General features: G+C 39.5%; 1 protein-coding gene across 1 annotated transcript; it reads left to right on the plus strand.

The window, feature by feature from the left end:
• The first annotated feature begins 4,617 nt into the window (after window positions 1–4,617).
• LOC146607978 (NLR family CARD domain-containing protein 3-like) lies at window positions 4,618–17,876 on the plus strand. The gene is made up of 11 exons (XM_085348477.1): window positions 4,618–4,706; window positions 4,791–4,889; window positions 5,563–5,664; window positions 10,886–10,964; window positions 11,108–11,321; window positions 11,459–13,268; window positions 13,351–13,524; window positions 13,875–14,048; window positions 14,566–14,721; window positions 17,119–17,168; window positions 17,344–17,876. The coding sequence occupies exons 1-11, from the start codon at window positions 4,618–4,620 to the stop codon at window positions 17,874–17,876; spliced, it is 3,480 nt and encodes a 1,159-aa protein (XP_085204603.1).
• The last annotated feature ends 729 nt before the right edge of the window (window positions 17,877–18,605 follow it).

Genomic DNA, 18,605 nt, shown 5'->3' on the forward strand with positions numbered 1-18,605 from the left:
TCCCCCAGCATGCAACAGCATAGAGGATCGCACTGGCCACCACAGACTCATAGAAAATCCTCAGCATTTTCTGGCAGATGTTGAAGGACCTCAGTCGCCTCAAAAAATAGAGACGACTCTGGCCCTTCCTGTAAAGTGCTGTGGTGTTTTTAGCCCAGTCCAGTGAGCCTCACTTTAGAGCTACATAGTCATATTTTGTCAGTCATTTGGAAACTCACACATCATTGCAATGCTTATATTTATTATTAAAATAGTTTTGGTACAATTTTTACTTTTTACTTCTTTCACATTTATAAAGCATAGAAAATAGAAAATAGGCCAAATTCTGCTGGTGATAATTTTGTATTTCTGATATTTTTTTGTAAATTTCACATGTGAAAATGAGGACTTTACATTTGTAGCTCATATATTTTATTTTATCCTATTTTTTGTTAGAACTTCTTCCGGAGCTATAGGGAATTCTACTTCAGGTGATTCAGATGGTCACTTGTGCAAGGAGCTATTCATTTTGTTTTTCTAATGGACTGATTGAGCTACGTTTGGAGGCAGGCAGGTAAATATAAACCCATTAGACGGCTGCCACAGCCTTGAACATCCATTCAAGCCATTACACACAAACACAAACACACAGGTATATTCAGGAAGAAAGAGGTAATGGCAAAAGTCAGATGAGCTGAACTGAAAGAAAATACCCTTTTAATGACACATCATTGGAAGAGGAAGCTCTCTGCTCACCTGCTACAGTCATGACATTTCTGTCCATGCGTCTAATAAATATTTTCTCAAAGCATTTATCATTTTCTATGTCCTGACTTTTCATTAATATAATAATAATAATATCAAAGCCTTTATTTAAAATGTGAAAGGTAAAGAGCTATAAATAAAAAGAAATTAAGAAAATTGGAAGCAGAGTTCACAAAAAGAGCAAATGTTTATAGTACCCCAGTGAGGATTGGCATGTGAATTAGCCACAGTCCAATGAATTATATTAATAAGTATGGAAATCATTTCAAAATAAAACCTTTGGGAGAGTAAAGGAAAATAATGTCAGCGGCAGGTAGAAAAGCTACAGTGATACAACTGAGTGTACATCTGAAGACTATTTAGACTCTGTGGTTGTACCCAAACATTACACAACATTACACTACTTATACTACCACTAATAATAAACTGACCTTTACTGAATAAAATCTGTGCAATTTCCCTTTTAATATAACCTGCACGTTGAACCCAAGCATCATATTTTTGGGACTAAGAGAATTAAAACAAACACTGTGGTCAGCAAACTGATGCCAAACGCTTCTTCTTTTGGCCACCAGGGGGAGACAATTCCCCAGAGTCAACCTTACAGTCAAATGACTATATTTTATTTCAATATGAAATATAAAGACAATAATGAATAAAGGTTTGAATTTAACACTTAAACTTACTATAGTAGCACTGTTCTCTAATAGCTGTTTGTTCTCAGCTCTAAGCTCCAACTCCTACCATCTGAGAAAGCTACACTTAACCTACAATCATTTTGGAGAGGCACAAGTGAAGCACCTGTCTGCAAAACTGGTAGATGCACATTGCCAACTGGACAATCTCAGGCATCGAGACGCAAACTGCAGCCATTCTCCTGTTCAGCAGGTAGATGTGAGAATGTAGCTCAGTGATCTTTGACAAAAACTGTCAAACTGCAAGGCAGGAAAAAAAGAAATATTAATTAAATCATATTAATGGGACAGTTTCAAAGTCAGCACATGGAATTCAAAAACAGTTCCTGAAATTAAATTATGATTCCCTTTCATCCCCACGTGCAAATACAGAGTTATATTTGGAAGGTAAGATTTTGTTATTACTTTGTTTTATTTTTTTATATAGTGTCTTTCAGTCTTCATTTTTTTAAATCTATGCCCCTTGGTATTCAGTTACTTTAAAAAGAAATGCATTCATGACTATCACAACTTCACAGTTTTTCTTTTAGTTTTTACAGCACATTTTGCTGTTGCCAGTCTAGAGGCTTTTATTTTAATACTTAATTTGTATTTTATCTTCCCACAGCCCAAAGACTCGCAGTTAGTGGGTGTAGGTTAATTGGGGATTCTAAATTGCCTATGGGTGTGAATGTAAATGTGAATGGTTGTCTATCTCCCTGTGTTAGCCATGCAACAGACTGGAGACCTGTCCAAGGAGTACCCCGCGTCCCCGCGACAAAGACTCCAGTCAGGCCCACTAGAACGCCCTGAAAATGCATAGATTTTGAATTTTTCACTGTATTTTCACATATTTTAAGCCTTTCCTATTAATAAAGAACCCCCATTATTCATTTTACAACAGAAATTAAGTAAAAATTAAGTAACAGATAAAAAGTTTAAATGACAGACATTTCCTGTTTTTTCACTATCTACTGTATTAAATTGTGTTTGAAACAAACTCTCATTCTTCGAACTAATTTGTAATTTTAAATGTTAAACTATTGTTTGATTAAACATCCAGTAATAATACAGAAAATATATATATTAACAAAGCACTCATCATATCAGGTCAGGACTCAAAGCAAAAAATAAAATCTTTATTCAGGTCAAGTGGTAAAAGGCCAAATCCAAGTCAGTGGGTGAAAACTACATCTTAGAGGTAATTTAGAAAACCCAGAGGACACTATGTCAGCAAAGCAAATGCTAAGACAAAGAAGGAGCAGTATATGCACAGACTGAGGGCTGACTGGGAATTGGAAACAGGAGAAGAAAATAGAAATCTGAAAATACATTAAACCTAAAAAGCCCAAAGTGACCTGAAATAACGTGGACGGAAACTTAAGAATAAAATACTGTGAAAAATCATGAGAGTGAACACGAACACATAAGTGCCTTTCATCTGTTTATCATTTGAAGCCATCTTTTCAAAAACTCCTCGGTCACTAAAATCCAGTTTGTTCAGTTTTTTTTCCCATTACTCCCAGTCAGCTCATTTCCTCGTCCGCCGGAGCAACATTTCCCTGAACTTTCGTAACTTCCTGTGATGCTTTGTAAATTGTAGATATAAACAAACTTTCATTTAACGTTGAATTCAAAATACTAGAAACAACAATATCGAGATCAGTGATTGGCCTGAGGGTTTCAACTTTGCCCTCAATGTTTCCTGTAGAGGTGAAGGAGGAACGTTTCCAGCTGCTGTACCGTTCTTTGTTTGCAGTAGACTGAGGTACAGATTGCTCAACATTTGATGTGTAAATGTTAATAGTTGTCAGGAAAGCGGAGGTTTATTTGTTCTCAGCTTTGTTTAGGGTGTTCCAGTCAGAGCGTTGTTGCAAGTTAATTATTGAAGCCATATTACAATGTATCAGCTGATTTTCAACCTATGAGCTACAGCTTAAGACTTGTTTGAAGAGTTTAATGAGCCTGAGTGATAACAGAGATGATTTGGGGGATTTTCTTTTTTTCTTGACACAGACGTCGTGAAGACACCAGAGAGCTGAATAGCGAAGAAGCTAGTGGGAGAAACGCAGAGTGAGTAGAACTTTGATTTATTTGAGCCTCCCAGGTTTTTCTCTCCATCACAAAGCAGCTGCTTTTATCTTTGTTTGTTAGCTTATGTGGTGAACATTTGAAGACTCTAATCTCTGAGGTCTTGAATTGGCTAAAGACTCCAAACCCCCAACAACGAAGTCTCCAACATTCGGCTCAGAGCCTTTCAAACAGAATGAGCAGGTAGAGATTTGTTCATCAGATCATTTTAAACACAGAAAGCCTGACTGTGTTATATTTACTAAGACTCAGGTGTTCTTGAAGTGCACCCTGAACGGTTTCATAATCAAACTATAAAACTGAAGTGCTGTTGCTAAGCTCTAGTTTGACTCTGAGGCTGTTTTATTGTTGTTTTATGAAGGAACAAAGTGCATTACTGGAATGGGTGAGTTCTTCCTGCTGGGTTCCTGTAAGTGCAATTGTTGGGATGGATTTATGGAGGATCTGTGGAATTCACAGCAATTCAATTGTAGTTAATCCCTCACACCTGTGTAACCACAGTTAATGTTTAAATTTTGAGTTCAGTGTTATCGCTTCAGAAATTCAAATACATTTCTTCCTTTATCAATTATATTTAACCTTCTATTTCCAGATGTAATAAAATAGAAGCAGTAAACACTGAAATCGCAGCATGACTTTTCCTTCAAAACACAGAGTCACACTGCTTAAGTTCAATATTTGTATCTAAATCTGCACCAAGACAGAGTCGACACAATAGATTTTTTCAGTTAATGCTAATAATATTTCAAATGTCATGTGTGACAAGTGGAGAAGCACAGAGAGATTGTGAGTACCAAAATAACCTAAAATAGAGTTAAGCACTTATCCTCTAACTAACCACCATCAGTGTGTTTTAATAGTAGTAAGGATGCCAACACAAACTTGTCACTGATGTGTTCTGTTCAGCAATAAGCCAGTGGCAGGTGTAAGCTTATTAGTTCTTCTAAAAGTAAGTCTAGCAGTTTGGCAGCCATCCTGAAATACATCAGCTGATGGCAGCTTCTTCTGCGTCACACTGCCGTCTGACTGCCACATGAATGTTTTGTGTTTCCTCTGCAGGTGAAGGTAGAAAGTGTGTGTGAGCTGATGTGGATGTGAATTCAGCAGCATGGATCAGTGTGAGGACAGACAGGAGGGAGTCCCTCCCTCTAAAACCACTCTGTGTGGGGAACATGAGAGCCAGACCAAAGCTCAGAGGTGAGATGACCATCTCTAACTGTCCACGACTCTTCTCCATGTCACAGCTCAGCTCTCACATCACTGCTCCATCATTATTCACAGGAACCAACCTGGACCTGAACCCAGCTGTTTGTCCTTAAAGAGTGATGGGTCAAAAAATCGCCTCATTTATTTTAAAGGACAAAAATCATCTGCAGAGAGGTGAGCGGTGTTAGTAATATGAACTTTTTGATAGTTATCATTTTGGTGCCTGTTGAAAGTAGGAACATGGCTAGTCCTGTAAAGGCCAAATTAAAGTGTTTACGTCGGGGTGAGACCGTTCCCCTTCCCGATACGTAACATACCGATGATTTGTCATGTTCTGAGGTGTCACATAGGAACCAGAAATGTAACCTTCCGCGCCCCTATGATGTGTGCCGGGTTGTGGATAGGATCCAATAGAATGACTCTCCCGGTGGTAACACACGTTCCAGACGTGTATTCCAGCCCTAACCCTAAACTTAATCCTAATCCTAACCATAACCTTATCCCTACTATTAACCACAACCTTAATCATATTAGATAGTGTTTTCCAAAGCGATTCATAATGAGAAAGTAAAATAAATGTACATGTGTAGATTCAGTCCAAACAGTTCTCGTGCTTCATCCCTTTCTGAACAGGTAACATAGAGATGTGTTGGGTGGCCAAAAGCATAACATACCGATGATTTGTCACATTAAACATATTATGCTTTGGGATGAGAACGTTTGTCTGGGTGGTGCTCTGTTCTTACAGTGACTGTTTGGAGTTTGTAGGGTTGTATTTGGGATGATGGTGAGGTCTTCATCTGTTTTTGTTGCTGGAAATGAAAAAAAATTCTTCTCTGTCTAACAGGACCTATGGGAGACCTGAACCAAGCAGTGTATCTTTAAAGAGTGACGGGTCAAAAAATCGCCTCATTTATTTCAAAGGACAAAAATCATCTCCTGCAGAGAGGTGAGCTGTTAGTAACAATGATGTGTTTTAAATGAACTGCTTTTTGTTGTTTCATGGCCCTAAACAGCATTTAAAAAAAATAAGGAACTGAGCAAGGAATACCTTTATTCCACAGGGTGGGCCATTTATATGGATACACCGTAATAACATGGGAATGGTTGGTGATATTAAAGTCCTGTTTGTGGCACATTAGTATATGTGAGGGGGCAAACTCCTCAAGATGGGTGGTGACCATGGTGGCCATTTAGAAGTCGGCCATCTTGGATACAACTTTTGTTTTTTCAATAGGAAGAGGGCCATGTGACACATCAAACTTATTGGTAATGTCACAAGAAAAACAATGGTGTGCTTGGTTTCAACATAAATTTATTCTTTCATGAGTTATTTACAAGTTTCTGACCACTTATAAAATATGTTCAATGTGCTGCCCATTGTGTTGGATTGTCAATGCAACCCTCTTCTCCCACTCTTCACACACTGATAGCAACACCGCAGGAGAAATGCCAGCACAGGCATCCAGTATCCGTAGTTTCAGGTGCTGCACATCTCGTATCTTCACACCATAGACAATTGCCTTCAGATGACCCCAAAGATAAAAGTCTAAGGGGGTCAGATTGGGAGACCTTGGGGGCCATTCAAGTGGCCCACGACGACGAATCCATTTTCCAGGAAACTGTTCATCTAGGAATGCTCGGACCTGGCACCCATAATGTGGTGGTGCACCATCTTGCTGGAAAAACTCAGGGAACTTGCCAGCTTCAGTGCATAAAGAGGGAAACACATCATTATGTAGCAATTTCAAATATCCAGTGGCCTTGAGGTTTCCATTGATGAAGAATGGACCCACTACCGTTGTAGCCCATATACCACACCAAACCATCACTTTTGTTGTTCCAACAGTCTTGGAGGGATCCATCCAATGTGGGTTAGTGTCAGACCAATAGCGGTGGTTTTGTTTGTTAACTTCACCATTCACATAAAAGTTTGCCTCATCACTGAACAAAATCTTCTGCGTGAACTGAGGGTCCTGTTCCAATTTTTGTTTTGCCCATTCTGCAAATTCTGTGCGGCGATCTGGGTCATCCTCATTGAGATGCTGCAGTAGCTGGAGTTTGTAAGGGTGCCATTTGTGAGTAGCTAATATCCGCCGAAGGCATGTTCGACTAATGCCACTCTCCAGTGACATGCGGCGAGTGCTACGCTGTGGGCTCTTGCTGAATGAAGCTAGGACAGCCACTGATGTTTCTTCATTAGTGACAGTTTTGTTACGTCCACATTTTGGCAAATCCAACACTGAACCAGTTTCACGAAACTTAGCAAGCAGTTTGCTAACTGTAGCATGGGAGATGGGTGGTCTCGTAGGGTGTCTTGCATTGAAATCTGCTGCAATGACTCGGTTACTGCGTTCACCAGTTATCAACACAATTTCGATCCGCTCCTCACGTGTTAACCTCTTCGACATGTCAATGGCTGTGAACAGAGAGAAACTTGTAAATAACTCATGAAAGAATAAAGTTACGTTGAAACCAAGCACACCATTGTTTTTCTTGTGACATTACCATTTTATTATGGTGTATCCATATAAATGGCCCACCCTGTACATTTAACCTTCTTCAGCTTATTGTGGGACCATCAATAGTCCTGCATAGTGTAAATGACTGTTTTACTTTGGGTGGTAAATCACAAACACTAGTTTCCTTCTGCTCAGGCATGGCCTGCAAACCAGGTTCTCTTATGGATGACAAAAGTATTCTAAGTCTTCATCAAATTCTTTTGCTGGAAATGAAAAAACAATTTTCTTCTGTCTAACAGGATCTATGGGAAACCTGGAGAACTTAGATCTGACACAAGCAGGGTATCTTTAAAAAGTGATGAGTCTAAAGATTGCTTTATTTACAGGGAGTGCAGAATTATTAGGCAAATGAGTATTTTGTCCACATCATCCTCTTCATGCATGTTGTCTTACTCCAAGCTGTATAGGCTCGAAAGCCTACTACCAATTAAGCATATGAGGTGATGTGCATCTCTGTAATGAGAAGGGGTGTGGTCTAATGACATCAACACCCTATATCAGGTGTGCATAATTATTAGGCAACGTCCTTCCCTTTGGCAAAATGGGTCAAAAGAAGGACTTGACAGGCTCAGAAAAGTCAAAAATAGTGAGATATCTTGCAGAGGGATGCAGCAGTCTCAAAATTGCAAAGCTTCTGAAGCGTGATCATCGAACAATCAAGCGTTTCATTCAAAATAGTCAACAGGGTCGCAAGAAGCGTGTGGAAAAACCAAGGCGCAAAATAACTGCCCATGAACTGAGAAAAGTCAAGCGTGTAAGTAAGTAAGTAAGTAAGTAAAATTTTATTTATATAGCACATTTCTAGATAGAAATCACAAAGTGCTTTACAAGATATAACAGATTATATAAAAAAAAAACAAGATACAAACAAAGTTAGCAAAAAGCAATTTTAAAAAGATGTGTTTTTAGCTGTTTTTTAAAAGTAATCAATGAAACAGCGGATCGTAAGTCCTGAGGAAGGGAACTCCACAGTCTGGTGGCCACAATATCAAAAGCTCTATCACCCCTAGTTTTCAGTCTCGTATACTGAGTGACAAGTAGGCCCTGACTACTCGACCTCAGAGACCTACTAGGGGCATAGGGCTGTAAAAGTTCAATAATATATGGTGGTGCTTGTTGTTGAAGAGCCTTAAAAGTTAAAACCAAAATCTTAAAATGGACTCTAAATTCGACAGGAAGCCAATGTAACTGCATAAGCAACGGTGTTATATGTGAAAATTTAGAAGGGTGCAGCTGCCAAGATGCCACTTGCCACCAGTTTGGCCATATTTCAGAGCTGCAACATCACTGGGGTGCCCAAAAGCACAAGGTGTGCAATACTCAGAGACATGGCCAAGGTAAGAAAGGCTGAAAGACGACCACCACTGAACAAGACACACAAGCTGAAACGTCAAGACTGGGCCAAGAAATATCTCAAGACTGATTTCTCTAAGGTTTTATGGACTGATGAAATGAGAGTAAGTCTTGATGGGCCAGATGGATGGGCCCGTGGCTGGATTGGTAAAGGGCAGAGAGCTCCAGTCCGAATCAGATGCCAGCAAGGTGGAGGTGGAGTACTGGTTTGGGCTGGTATCATCAAAGATGAGCTTGTGGGGCCTTTTCGGGTTGAGGATGGAGTCAAGCTCAACTCCCAGTCCTACTGCCAGTTTCTGGAAGACACCTTCTTCAAGCAGTGGTACAGGAAGAAGTCTGCATCCTTCAAGAAAAACATGATTTTCATGCAGGACAATGCTCCATCACACGCGTCCAAGTACTCCACAGCGTGGCTGGCAAGAAAGGGTATAAAAGAAGAAAAACTAATGACATGGCCACCTTGTTCACCTGATCTGAACCCCATTGAGAACCTGTGGTCCATCATCAAATGTGAGATTTACAAGGAGGGAAAACAGTACACCTCTCTGAACAGTGTCTGGGAGGCTGTGGTTGCTGCTGCACGCAATGTTGATGGTGAACAGATCAAAACACTGACAGAATCCATGGATGGCAGGCTTTTGAGTGTCCTTGCAAAGAAAGGTGGCTATATTGGTCGCTGATTTGTTTTTGTATTGTTTTTGAATGTCAGAAATGTATATTTGTGAATGTGGAGATATTATATTGGTTTCACTGGTAAAAATAAATAATTGAAATGGGTATATATTTGTTTTTTGTTAAGTTGCCTAATAATTATGCACAGTAATAGTGACCTGCACACACAGATACCCCCCTAAAATAGCTAAAACTAAAAACTACTTCCAAAAACATTCAGCTTTGATATTAATGAGTTTTTTGGGTTCATTGAGAACATGGTTGTTGTTCAATAATAAAATTATTCCTCAAAAATACAACTTGCCTAATAATTCTGCACTCCCTGTATTTTAAAGGACAAAAATTATCTCCTACAGAAAGGTGAGCTGTTACTAACACTGACGCTATTTTAGCCATCAGTTTGGTGTTTGACTTAAATTAACTGAAATACTAAGGTATTAAGGAATTCCTTTATTATATAATATATACACAGATGTATATTTAAACGTCTGCAGCTTATTGTAGGACCATCCATAGTCCTGCATAGTGTAAATGGCTGAGGGTCACATCATGAGGACCACGAAATACCTAATTACCATTTAAATCCAAATCATATTTACCTCACTGATTGCACCTTAAACTAAAGTTGATTCACATTCTTTCAAATCTAGATTTACAGAAAACAATGGCAGATAATTGTGCAACAGCTCTTTATGTTGAAGAATGTACGTATCCATTCAGACACAATGAACTCAAGCACTCATTTTACCTGGAAATACCAAGATTACATCATCACCAGTGTTCACAATCTGACAGTGAAAACAGGACAATAGTAGAAGAGAAGGATCTTAACACTATCAAAGGAGATTTTGAAAGAATCTCAAACAGTTACTGAATCCTCTGAATGTGTGAATATTTTTGAAATTATTAGAATATAAGAAATAAGAAATATCAAATGAAAGGAGGATCTGCTGTGAAAATATAATACTGTTGGCATGGATAGCAGGGATAGCTCAGCAGGTAGAGTGGTGGCCCCATGATCGGAAGGTCGGGGGTTCGACTCCACTGAACGGCTACCCTGAGGTACCCCTGAGCAAGGTACCGTCCCTACACACTGCTCCCCGGGCTGCCCACTGCTTCACTGGGTGAATGGGTTAAATGCAGAGGAACTATTTCCCTATGCGGACTAACTTGCACACTTTACTTTTACTTTACTTTACTTATTGTCCCTGATAGACAATAAATCGATGCAGTCTATTAAGTGTATGGAAAATCCATTGATACAGATGCTGGTTGGGTTTAGAAAGAAAACATTCTGAATAAAAAAAAACCTCACAACAAAAAAGTGCCTGCATTAAATTTGCACACATATGCTAAAGTTATTTGACAAACATAATAGAAAGTGTCAGGTTGAATTTACACAATGATCTTTCATGGAATTAACACATAACTGTTTATCAGATGTACAATGTTGAAAAAATGCTAAGCTGAGTAGCTGAGTATCAATGAGATCGTCAAGAGTGGCAAACTTTTACAACTACATGGAGTCATATATAATCTAAACACCTTAGTTTTTTTTTCTTCAGATGTCACTTACATTGTCTTTCCCCTGTGCATGAACTAATATTCATGAGTCCTCCACAGACTGGACCAGGAAAATTCAGAGGTTTCTAGTGGTCATTTTGTCCAGCAGGATCAAAAACAGCTGGACTCCATATTCATGGTGCGTACATACAGTATATAACAACCACTCTTACATCTATTATGTTCATTCATCTTCATGTTGCTCTTTGTAGACCAGTGGAAGGACATGATGTCAGCACTATTTTGTCATTGACATAATGTTCTTATAATATTTTGTTCCAGCTGTTAGAGGACAACATCATCACGTTTGTAAAGAATGAACTGAAGAAGATGCACGAGATTTTGAGTCCAGATTATTTAGAGATGGAAGAAGATAATATGTCGAAGGATGACAATAAAAAGCAGAGGAGTAAAAGCAGAGAGGCATTTGTGACAATTGTGTTACACTTTTTGAAGAGAATAAAGCAGGAAGAGCTGGCTGACCGTCTGCAGAGCAGTAAGGGGATTTCTCAAAACATTTAAGCTGCAGCATGAATTTAAAATTGAAAAATGTCTCAATACTTACTGAATTGAAATTTTGGGATATTTTCTGAAAACCAAATTAATGTAATGTATTTATTTTTGTGTTTTCAGAAATGTTTGCTCCACTTTGTCAATGTAAACTTAAATCTACTTTGAACAAAAAGTTCCAGTGTGTGTTTGAGGGGATCACTAAAGCAGGAAACTCAACACTTCTGAATCAGATCTACACAGAGCTCTACATGACAGAGGGAGGGACTGCAGAGGTCAATGATGAACATGAGGTCAGACAGATTGAAACAACATCCAGGAAAGCAGACAAACCAAACACAACAATCAGACTAGAAGACATCTTTAAAACTTTACCTGGAATACATGAACCAATCAGAACAGTGCTGACAAAGGGAGTGGCTGGCATTGGGAAAACAGTCTTAACACAGAAGTTCACTCTTGACTGGGCTGAAGAAAAATCCAACCAGGACATCCAGTTCATATTTCCATTTACTTTCAAGGAGTTGAATGTGCTGAAAGAGGAAAAGTTCAGCTTGGTGGAACTTGTTCATCACTTCTTTACTGAAACCAAAGAAGCAGGAATCTGCAGCTTTGAAGACTTCCAGGTTTTGTTCATCTTTGATGGTCTGGATGAATGTCGACTTCCTCTGGACTTCCACAAAACTAAAATACTAACTGACTCCAGAAAATCCACCTCAGTGGATGTGCTGCTGACAAACCTCATCAGGGGGAACCTGCTTTCCTCTGCTCACATCTGGATAACCACGCGACCTGCAGCTGCCAATCAGATCCCTCCTGAGTGTGTTGACATGGTGACAGAGGTCAGAGGGTTCACTGACCCACAGAAGGAGGAGTACTTCAGGAAGAGATTCAGAGACAAGAAGCAGGCTTCTAGGATCATCTCTCACATCAAAACATCACAAAGCCTCCACATCATGTGCCACATCCCAGTCTTCTGCTGGATCAATGCTACGGTTCTGGAGGATGTGCTGAAAACAAAAGAACAGAGAGACATGCCCAAAACCTTGACTGAGTTGTACATCCACTTCCTGGTGGTTCAGGCCAAAGTGAAGAAGGTCAAGTATGATGGAGGATCTGAGACAGATCCACACTGGAGTCCAGAGAGCAGGAAGATGGTTGAGTGTCTAGGAAAACTAGCTTTTGAACAGCTGCAGAAAGGAAACCTGATCTTCTATGAAACAGACCTGACAGAGTGTGGCATCGATGTCAGAGCAGCATCAGTGTACTCAGGAGTGTTCACACAGATCTTTAAAGAGGAGAGAGGACTGTACCAGGACAAGGTGTTCTGCTTTGTCCATCTGAGCATTCAGGAGTTTCTGGCTGCTCTTCATGTCCATCTGACGTTCTTCAACTTCTGTGTCAATCTGCTAGAAGGAGAAACCTCTGCATGGTCTAAAGCATTTAATAAACTCAAACTCCAAAACTGTGGTGGACAATTTCTTCACAAGAGTGCTGTGGACAAGGCCTTAGAGAGTCCAAATGGACACCTGGATTTGTTCCTTCGTTTCCTCCTGGGTCTTTCACTGCAGTCCAATCAAGCCCTTCTACGAGGTCTACTGACACAGACAGGAATGAGCTCAGAGACCAATCAACAGACAGTCCAGTACATCAAGAAAAAGATCAGTGAGAATCTGTCTGTAGAGCAAAGCATCAACCTGTTCCACTGTCTGAATGAACTACATGATCGTGCTCTAGTTGGGGAGCTCCAACAGTCCCTGAGTATGGGAAGTCTTTCCACAGAGAAACTGTCTCCTGCTCAGTGGTCAGCTCTGGTCTTCATCTTATTGACATCAGAAAAAGATCTGGATGTTCTTGATCTGAAGAAATATTCTGCTTCAGAGGATGCTCTTCTGAGGCTGCTGCCTGTGCTCAAAGCATCTAAGAAAGCTCTGTATGTTACCATAAAGTTTTTAAGATCTATTCACAAGGAAAATAAAGACTGAATTTGCTGCTTTCTGTGTATTTTCTCTTAGGCTGAATAACTGTAACTTGACAGAGAGAAGCTGTGAAGCTCTTTCTCTGTCTCTCAAAGTAGAAGGCTGTGAGCTGAGAACGCTGGACCTGAGCAATAACAATCTGCAGGATTCAGGCGTAAATCTCTTGATAGCTGGAATGGAGAGTATGCACTGTAAATTAGAGAAACTCAGGTCAGATACATTGTTTGTGGTTTAATGTGAGAGCTGTTTGCTAATTCGAACCTTCATTGAATGTAAACAATAACATGCACTCCTGAATTTCCTTAAGCATTTAAAGTTTTCCAGTTTCATATTGAGATTTACACATTTATTTAGTACTTTGTGGAAAACTTTGGAATTGTCTAAATTAGCAATTTTTTTTGTTTTTATTTAACAATTTGTTTATCTTCAATAAGTATCAAGAATCTTTTTTAGGCTTTAGCAGGTGTAGGGATTATATGTTATATATATCACGTGTGATTAAAAGTTTAAATTAGACATTTTAAAAATGTTTTTTTTCTTCTAAATTACTGTCTCTTCAGACTGAGCACTTGTAACCTTTCAGAGAAAAGCTGTGGAACTATGTCGTCAGTTCTCAGTCTCCAGTTCTCTAGTCTGAGAGAGATGGACCTGAGCAACAACAACCTGAGGGATACTGGAGTAAAAGCTTTGTCGGATGGACTAAGAAGTCCACACTGTAAATTGGAAACACTCAGGTCAGAAATAATCAATTGTTTAGTTGATGAACATTTTGAAATCTGGATTGCATAAGTAACCCAAGCCGGGGTTAGTTACTTATGCAAGTTTGAGGGGTTTTCTTTAACATTTCCATTTTTTTCTTCTTTAATTCTTGCCCACTGATAAAATTAAGATTTCTCCTTCGTTTGATTTTTGAACTTTGAGTTTTAAATCTGGACTAAATGTTTATGATCAAAAAGTGAATAACATACAAACGTACAGTTTATGGAATGTAATGGTCACTTTCCACTGAAATATTTCAACACAGATATCGTGATTCAGGCTCAGTCATCAAGCTAACTAAATCCCAAAAGGTTGATTCTGTTGATCTGGATGTAACGATGAACAGAATCAACCTTGGATTTCAACACAGACTAGAAATTAAATTGGTTCGTATTATAACCAGAATGAATTATTATTGTAGTTTGTCCTGTACTTTTTTGTGCTAATTATCTGCTGTTCTCTAATAGTATCTGTAATGATTATTATGTGCAGGCTGTCGGGCTGTCTGATAACAGAAGAAGGTTGTACTCTTCTGGCCTCAGATCTGAGGTCTAATCCCTCCTGTCTCAGAGAGCTGGACCTGAGCTACAATCATCCAGGAGAGACAGGCATGAATCTGTTGAAGCAGCTGAGACTTGACAATCTCAGGTACAGAGAACGTCTCATAGCATCACACACATTTGAACACAGACGACTTATCAGAAGAAAGAGTATGTGATGCAGGAGCTTTTATGTATTGTAATCAAAAAGTAAAGTTATGTGTTTAGTTTGTGGAGAGCAGATTGCTGTGTTAAGACAAGATTTTTGATTTTCAACATAATCACAAAAACACAGTAAGCCATTCTCTGATGGGGAATTTAACACAGTGTTCAGTAGGTTCTGCCATGATAATATGCCCTGAGCTGGTATGTGTTCTGAGCCCCGCATGATCAAAGTCAAAGTCAACTTTATTTGTCAATTCTGCCACATGTACAGGACATACAGAGAATAGAAATTTCGTTACTCTCAAACCCTAGATGAAATAGCAAATGAACATTTAAATATAAGAGAGTGATTAAAAAATGCAAATAAAATAATTAAAAAGTAAAAATTTAAATAAATAAATACAATACAAATTAACAAGAAAGCTACGCAATATACAATATACAATATTCAGGTAAGGGTAAATGACATTGAGTGTAAACCAGGCAGAGTAGTGCAAATAGGCAAATAGTGCAAATGGAGATTTAGTAATGTACGGTAAGAGATAGTATAACAACAAAGTCTTATGAGGTAATGGCAGTCCAATGCTCCACAAAGTGACTGGTAACTGGTGCAGGCCAGTGAGTGAGTCAGAGAGTGTGTGTGTGTGTGTGTGTGTATGTGACAGAGTTCAGTGAGACCATGGAGGAGAAGAGGGGAGAGGGGGCAGAATCGGGAGGGAGTTAAGCTTCCTGACAGCCTGATGGATGAAGCTGTCCTTCAGTCTGCTGGTCCTGGCCTGGAGACTCCGCAGTCTCCTCCGTGACGGCAGCAGCTTGAAGATCAGCCGCTATGCAAAGGGCTTTTTTAGTGAGACGGGTGCTGTAAATGTCCTGGAGGGAGGGGAGAGAGACACCAATGATCCTCTCTGCAGCTCTCACTATGCGTTGGAGGGTTCTATGACAGGACGCATTGCAGGCTCCAAACCACACAGTGATGCAGCTCGACAGGATGCTCTCGATGGTGCCTCTGTAGAAAGTGTACATGATGGGGGCTGGTGCTCCTGCTCTTCTTAGTTTGCGGAGAAAGAAGAGACGCTGCTGTGATTTCTTGGCCAGTGCTGTGGTGTTGTACGTCCAGGAGAGATCCTCTGTGATGTGCACACCCAAGAACTTGGTGCTGCTCACTCTCTCCACAGACGCTCCGTCAATGGTCAGAGGAGCATGTTGGGTGTGCATTCTCCTGAAGTCCACAACAATCTCCTTCGTCTTCTCCACATTCAGAGAGAGATGATGAGAGCAATTCCAAAACAGTTTAGAATGAAATGCACATGATTTCATTTCCCTTAACTTGCATTATAGGGAAAGGCTCCAATGATGTTCAGATTGAACTAATTGATATGCAGTCTGATTCAATACTGTCAGTCTGATTCAACTAGTATCACTGCTGGGTAGACCTGCTCAGAAGATGTTGGTTCTCTATGGATCTACATTTATATGTCAACAAACAAACACAGGAATGATATTTAACAAATCCAAGTACAGATTCTCTGTCAGTGATGATCACCTGTCTGCTGTCCTTCACATTTCCACCTCAGATATTGGACCTGACTTTAATGGACAAACAAACTAGACTTCTCTCACTGAAAAAGAAAAAAGAACCAAAAAACTGAACAAAATAACTAAAGTAATTAGTTTAATTGCTTAGTAATTAGTAAAATTAAACTCCATTGAAATTGTGTAAAAACATGCATGCTTCATTCTCACTCATTTGGGAGTATTGATGAAATAGCTTTTAGTATGCTGTGACTTAAAGTGACTGTAGCTCAAGAGGTAGCACAGGCCAACTACTGATAAGAAGAGTAGGTGATTTGATCCCCGGCTGCTCCTGTCTGCATGCTTTCAATCTTTTTGTTGGACTACACTGTTTTTTTGGGGTTTTTTTTTTATATGTAGCTGTAAGGTTTGGTTCTCTGCGCACCTGTGGAGGCATACAAGTGCACCGGTGAACCCCTTTTAACCTTAGCTTCATTGTCTTTTTAATTAGGAAGTCTCCTGTGAAAAGAATTTTTTTTAAACTACATAACTGAGTGATGTTTAAGTTAATGAATGATCATTTTGACAAATAGAGATTACAATGGTGATCCACATAATTTAAATTATGAATTCTGCTATAATAAAACAGACTAACTAGATCATGACAACCACTGGACAAGACTTCAGAAGCATTTTCTTCAAGTGTATTTGTGAAAATGTTTGACTGTTCCTTTATCATTGTCTAACAGCATGTGTGTGAGAGCGATGTAATGTCCATGTGTGCATGCTGAAAGAGACTGTGGTGGTCTGACCCCCCTCCTCCTTTCAGAGTGGAGCCTGCTGGAGTCCGATGGCTGAAACTAGGAAGTCTGAGGAAGTGTAAGTGTGTTTTTAATGTGATTCATGAAAACAAAGCAGCACACATTCAACCATCTTCAAACTGTCACATCACTCATTCACATCTCTGATGTCAGGAGTCATCATCAAAGTGTCAATCAATGAACAGATGATGGATCAATAATTGCAGCTGTATTGTGTTTGTTCTCTCCATCAGATTCCTGTCAACTCACAATCGACACAAACACAGTACACAGAAAACTCAAACTTTCTGACAACATGAAGGTGAGAAAAGCAAAGGAAGTTCAATCATATCCTGATCATCCAGACAGATTTGAACGGCCTCAGCTGCTGTGTAAAGATGGTCTGACTGGCTGTTGTTATTGGGAGGTCGAGTGGAATGGAAAAGTTGAGATATCAGTGAGTTACAGAGGAATCACAAGGAGACGAGACGATGACTGTTTGTTTGGATGGAGTGATCAGTCCTGGAGTCTGAGCTGCTGTGATGATGGCCGCTACTCTGCCTGGCACAATAAGAAATCAACATCCATCTCCTCCTCCTCCTCCTCTGTCTCTAACAGAGTAGCAGTGTATGTGGACTGTCCTGCTGGCACTCTGTCCTTCTACAAAGTCTCCTCTGACACTTTGATCCACCTCCACACCTTCAACACCACATTCACTGAACCTCTTTATCCTGGGTTTGGAATCTGGTCCTCTGGTTCCTCAGTGACTCTGTGTAGTTTAGCATAATAGTGTCCTAACAGATAGTTTAGTCCGTACATGTTGGTCTCTTTCATTTTGAAACATGTTTTCAGATTTATGGATTCAGCTGATGTTTTAAACTGTTCTAAATGATTTTTGTAAACTTCTTTCCTGGCTTTGTAAGTTTGTTGAGCAGTCAGGGTTCATCTTGATATTTATTTTTACTTTTGTTAGTGTGATGAAATCATAACTAGATTTTAACGTGTCTGTGGTCAAATTTGGAGAATTAAATGGTCCTTTAGAACCTAGATATACAGATAGTCAGTTACCAATACTGAACATTGTTTTACTCTGTTGTGGTATAGACTCAAATAAAACAGTGACAAAAAGACTGTAACTGTGACTGTAAATCATTCAGTTACCTGTCCAGATGACCTCTTGTGTTATAATATAAGAAGATGTGCTCTATTTATCCATACCATGTATCTGGTCACATGGTCCAGCTTTACAGAATATTATATCTAAGTTGTGCTCTTCTTTTGGCTCCCTGGCCCTCAAATTTCTCTGTCATCATAACTGGGAGAGGCTCAAATGAGAGGATGAGGTTCAAGTGAAGCATGCAAGGAGACACATTACCAAAAGAAAAAGCAACCAAAGTGTTGATGTTTAACAGAAGTGAATGTAAGTAAAGGTGCAATAATAATGCATTAAGTGAGCAGCGCCCTCCACTGGCAAGAGAGTAGAACTGATCATCAGCACTGGTGAGCTCATGCCATT

The sequence above is a fragment of the Diplotaxodon limnothrissa genome, linkage group LG23, assembly GCF_057381915.1.
Source record: "Diplotaxodon limnothrissa isolate DT_005_m linkage group LG23, D_limnothrissa_male_GT1.1, whole genome shotgun sequence".
NCBI lineage: Eukaryota > Metazoa > Chordata > Actinopteri > Cichliformes > Cichlidae > Diplotaxodon > Diplotaxodon limnothrissa.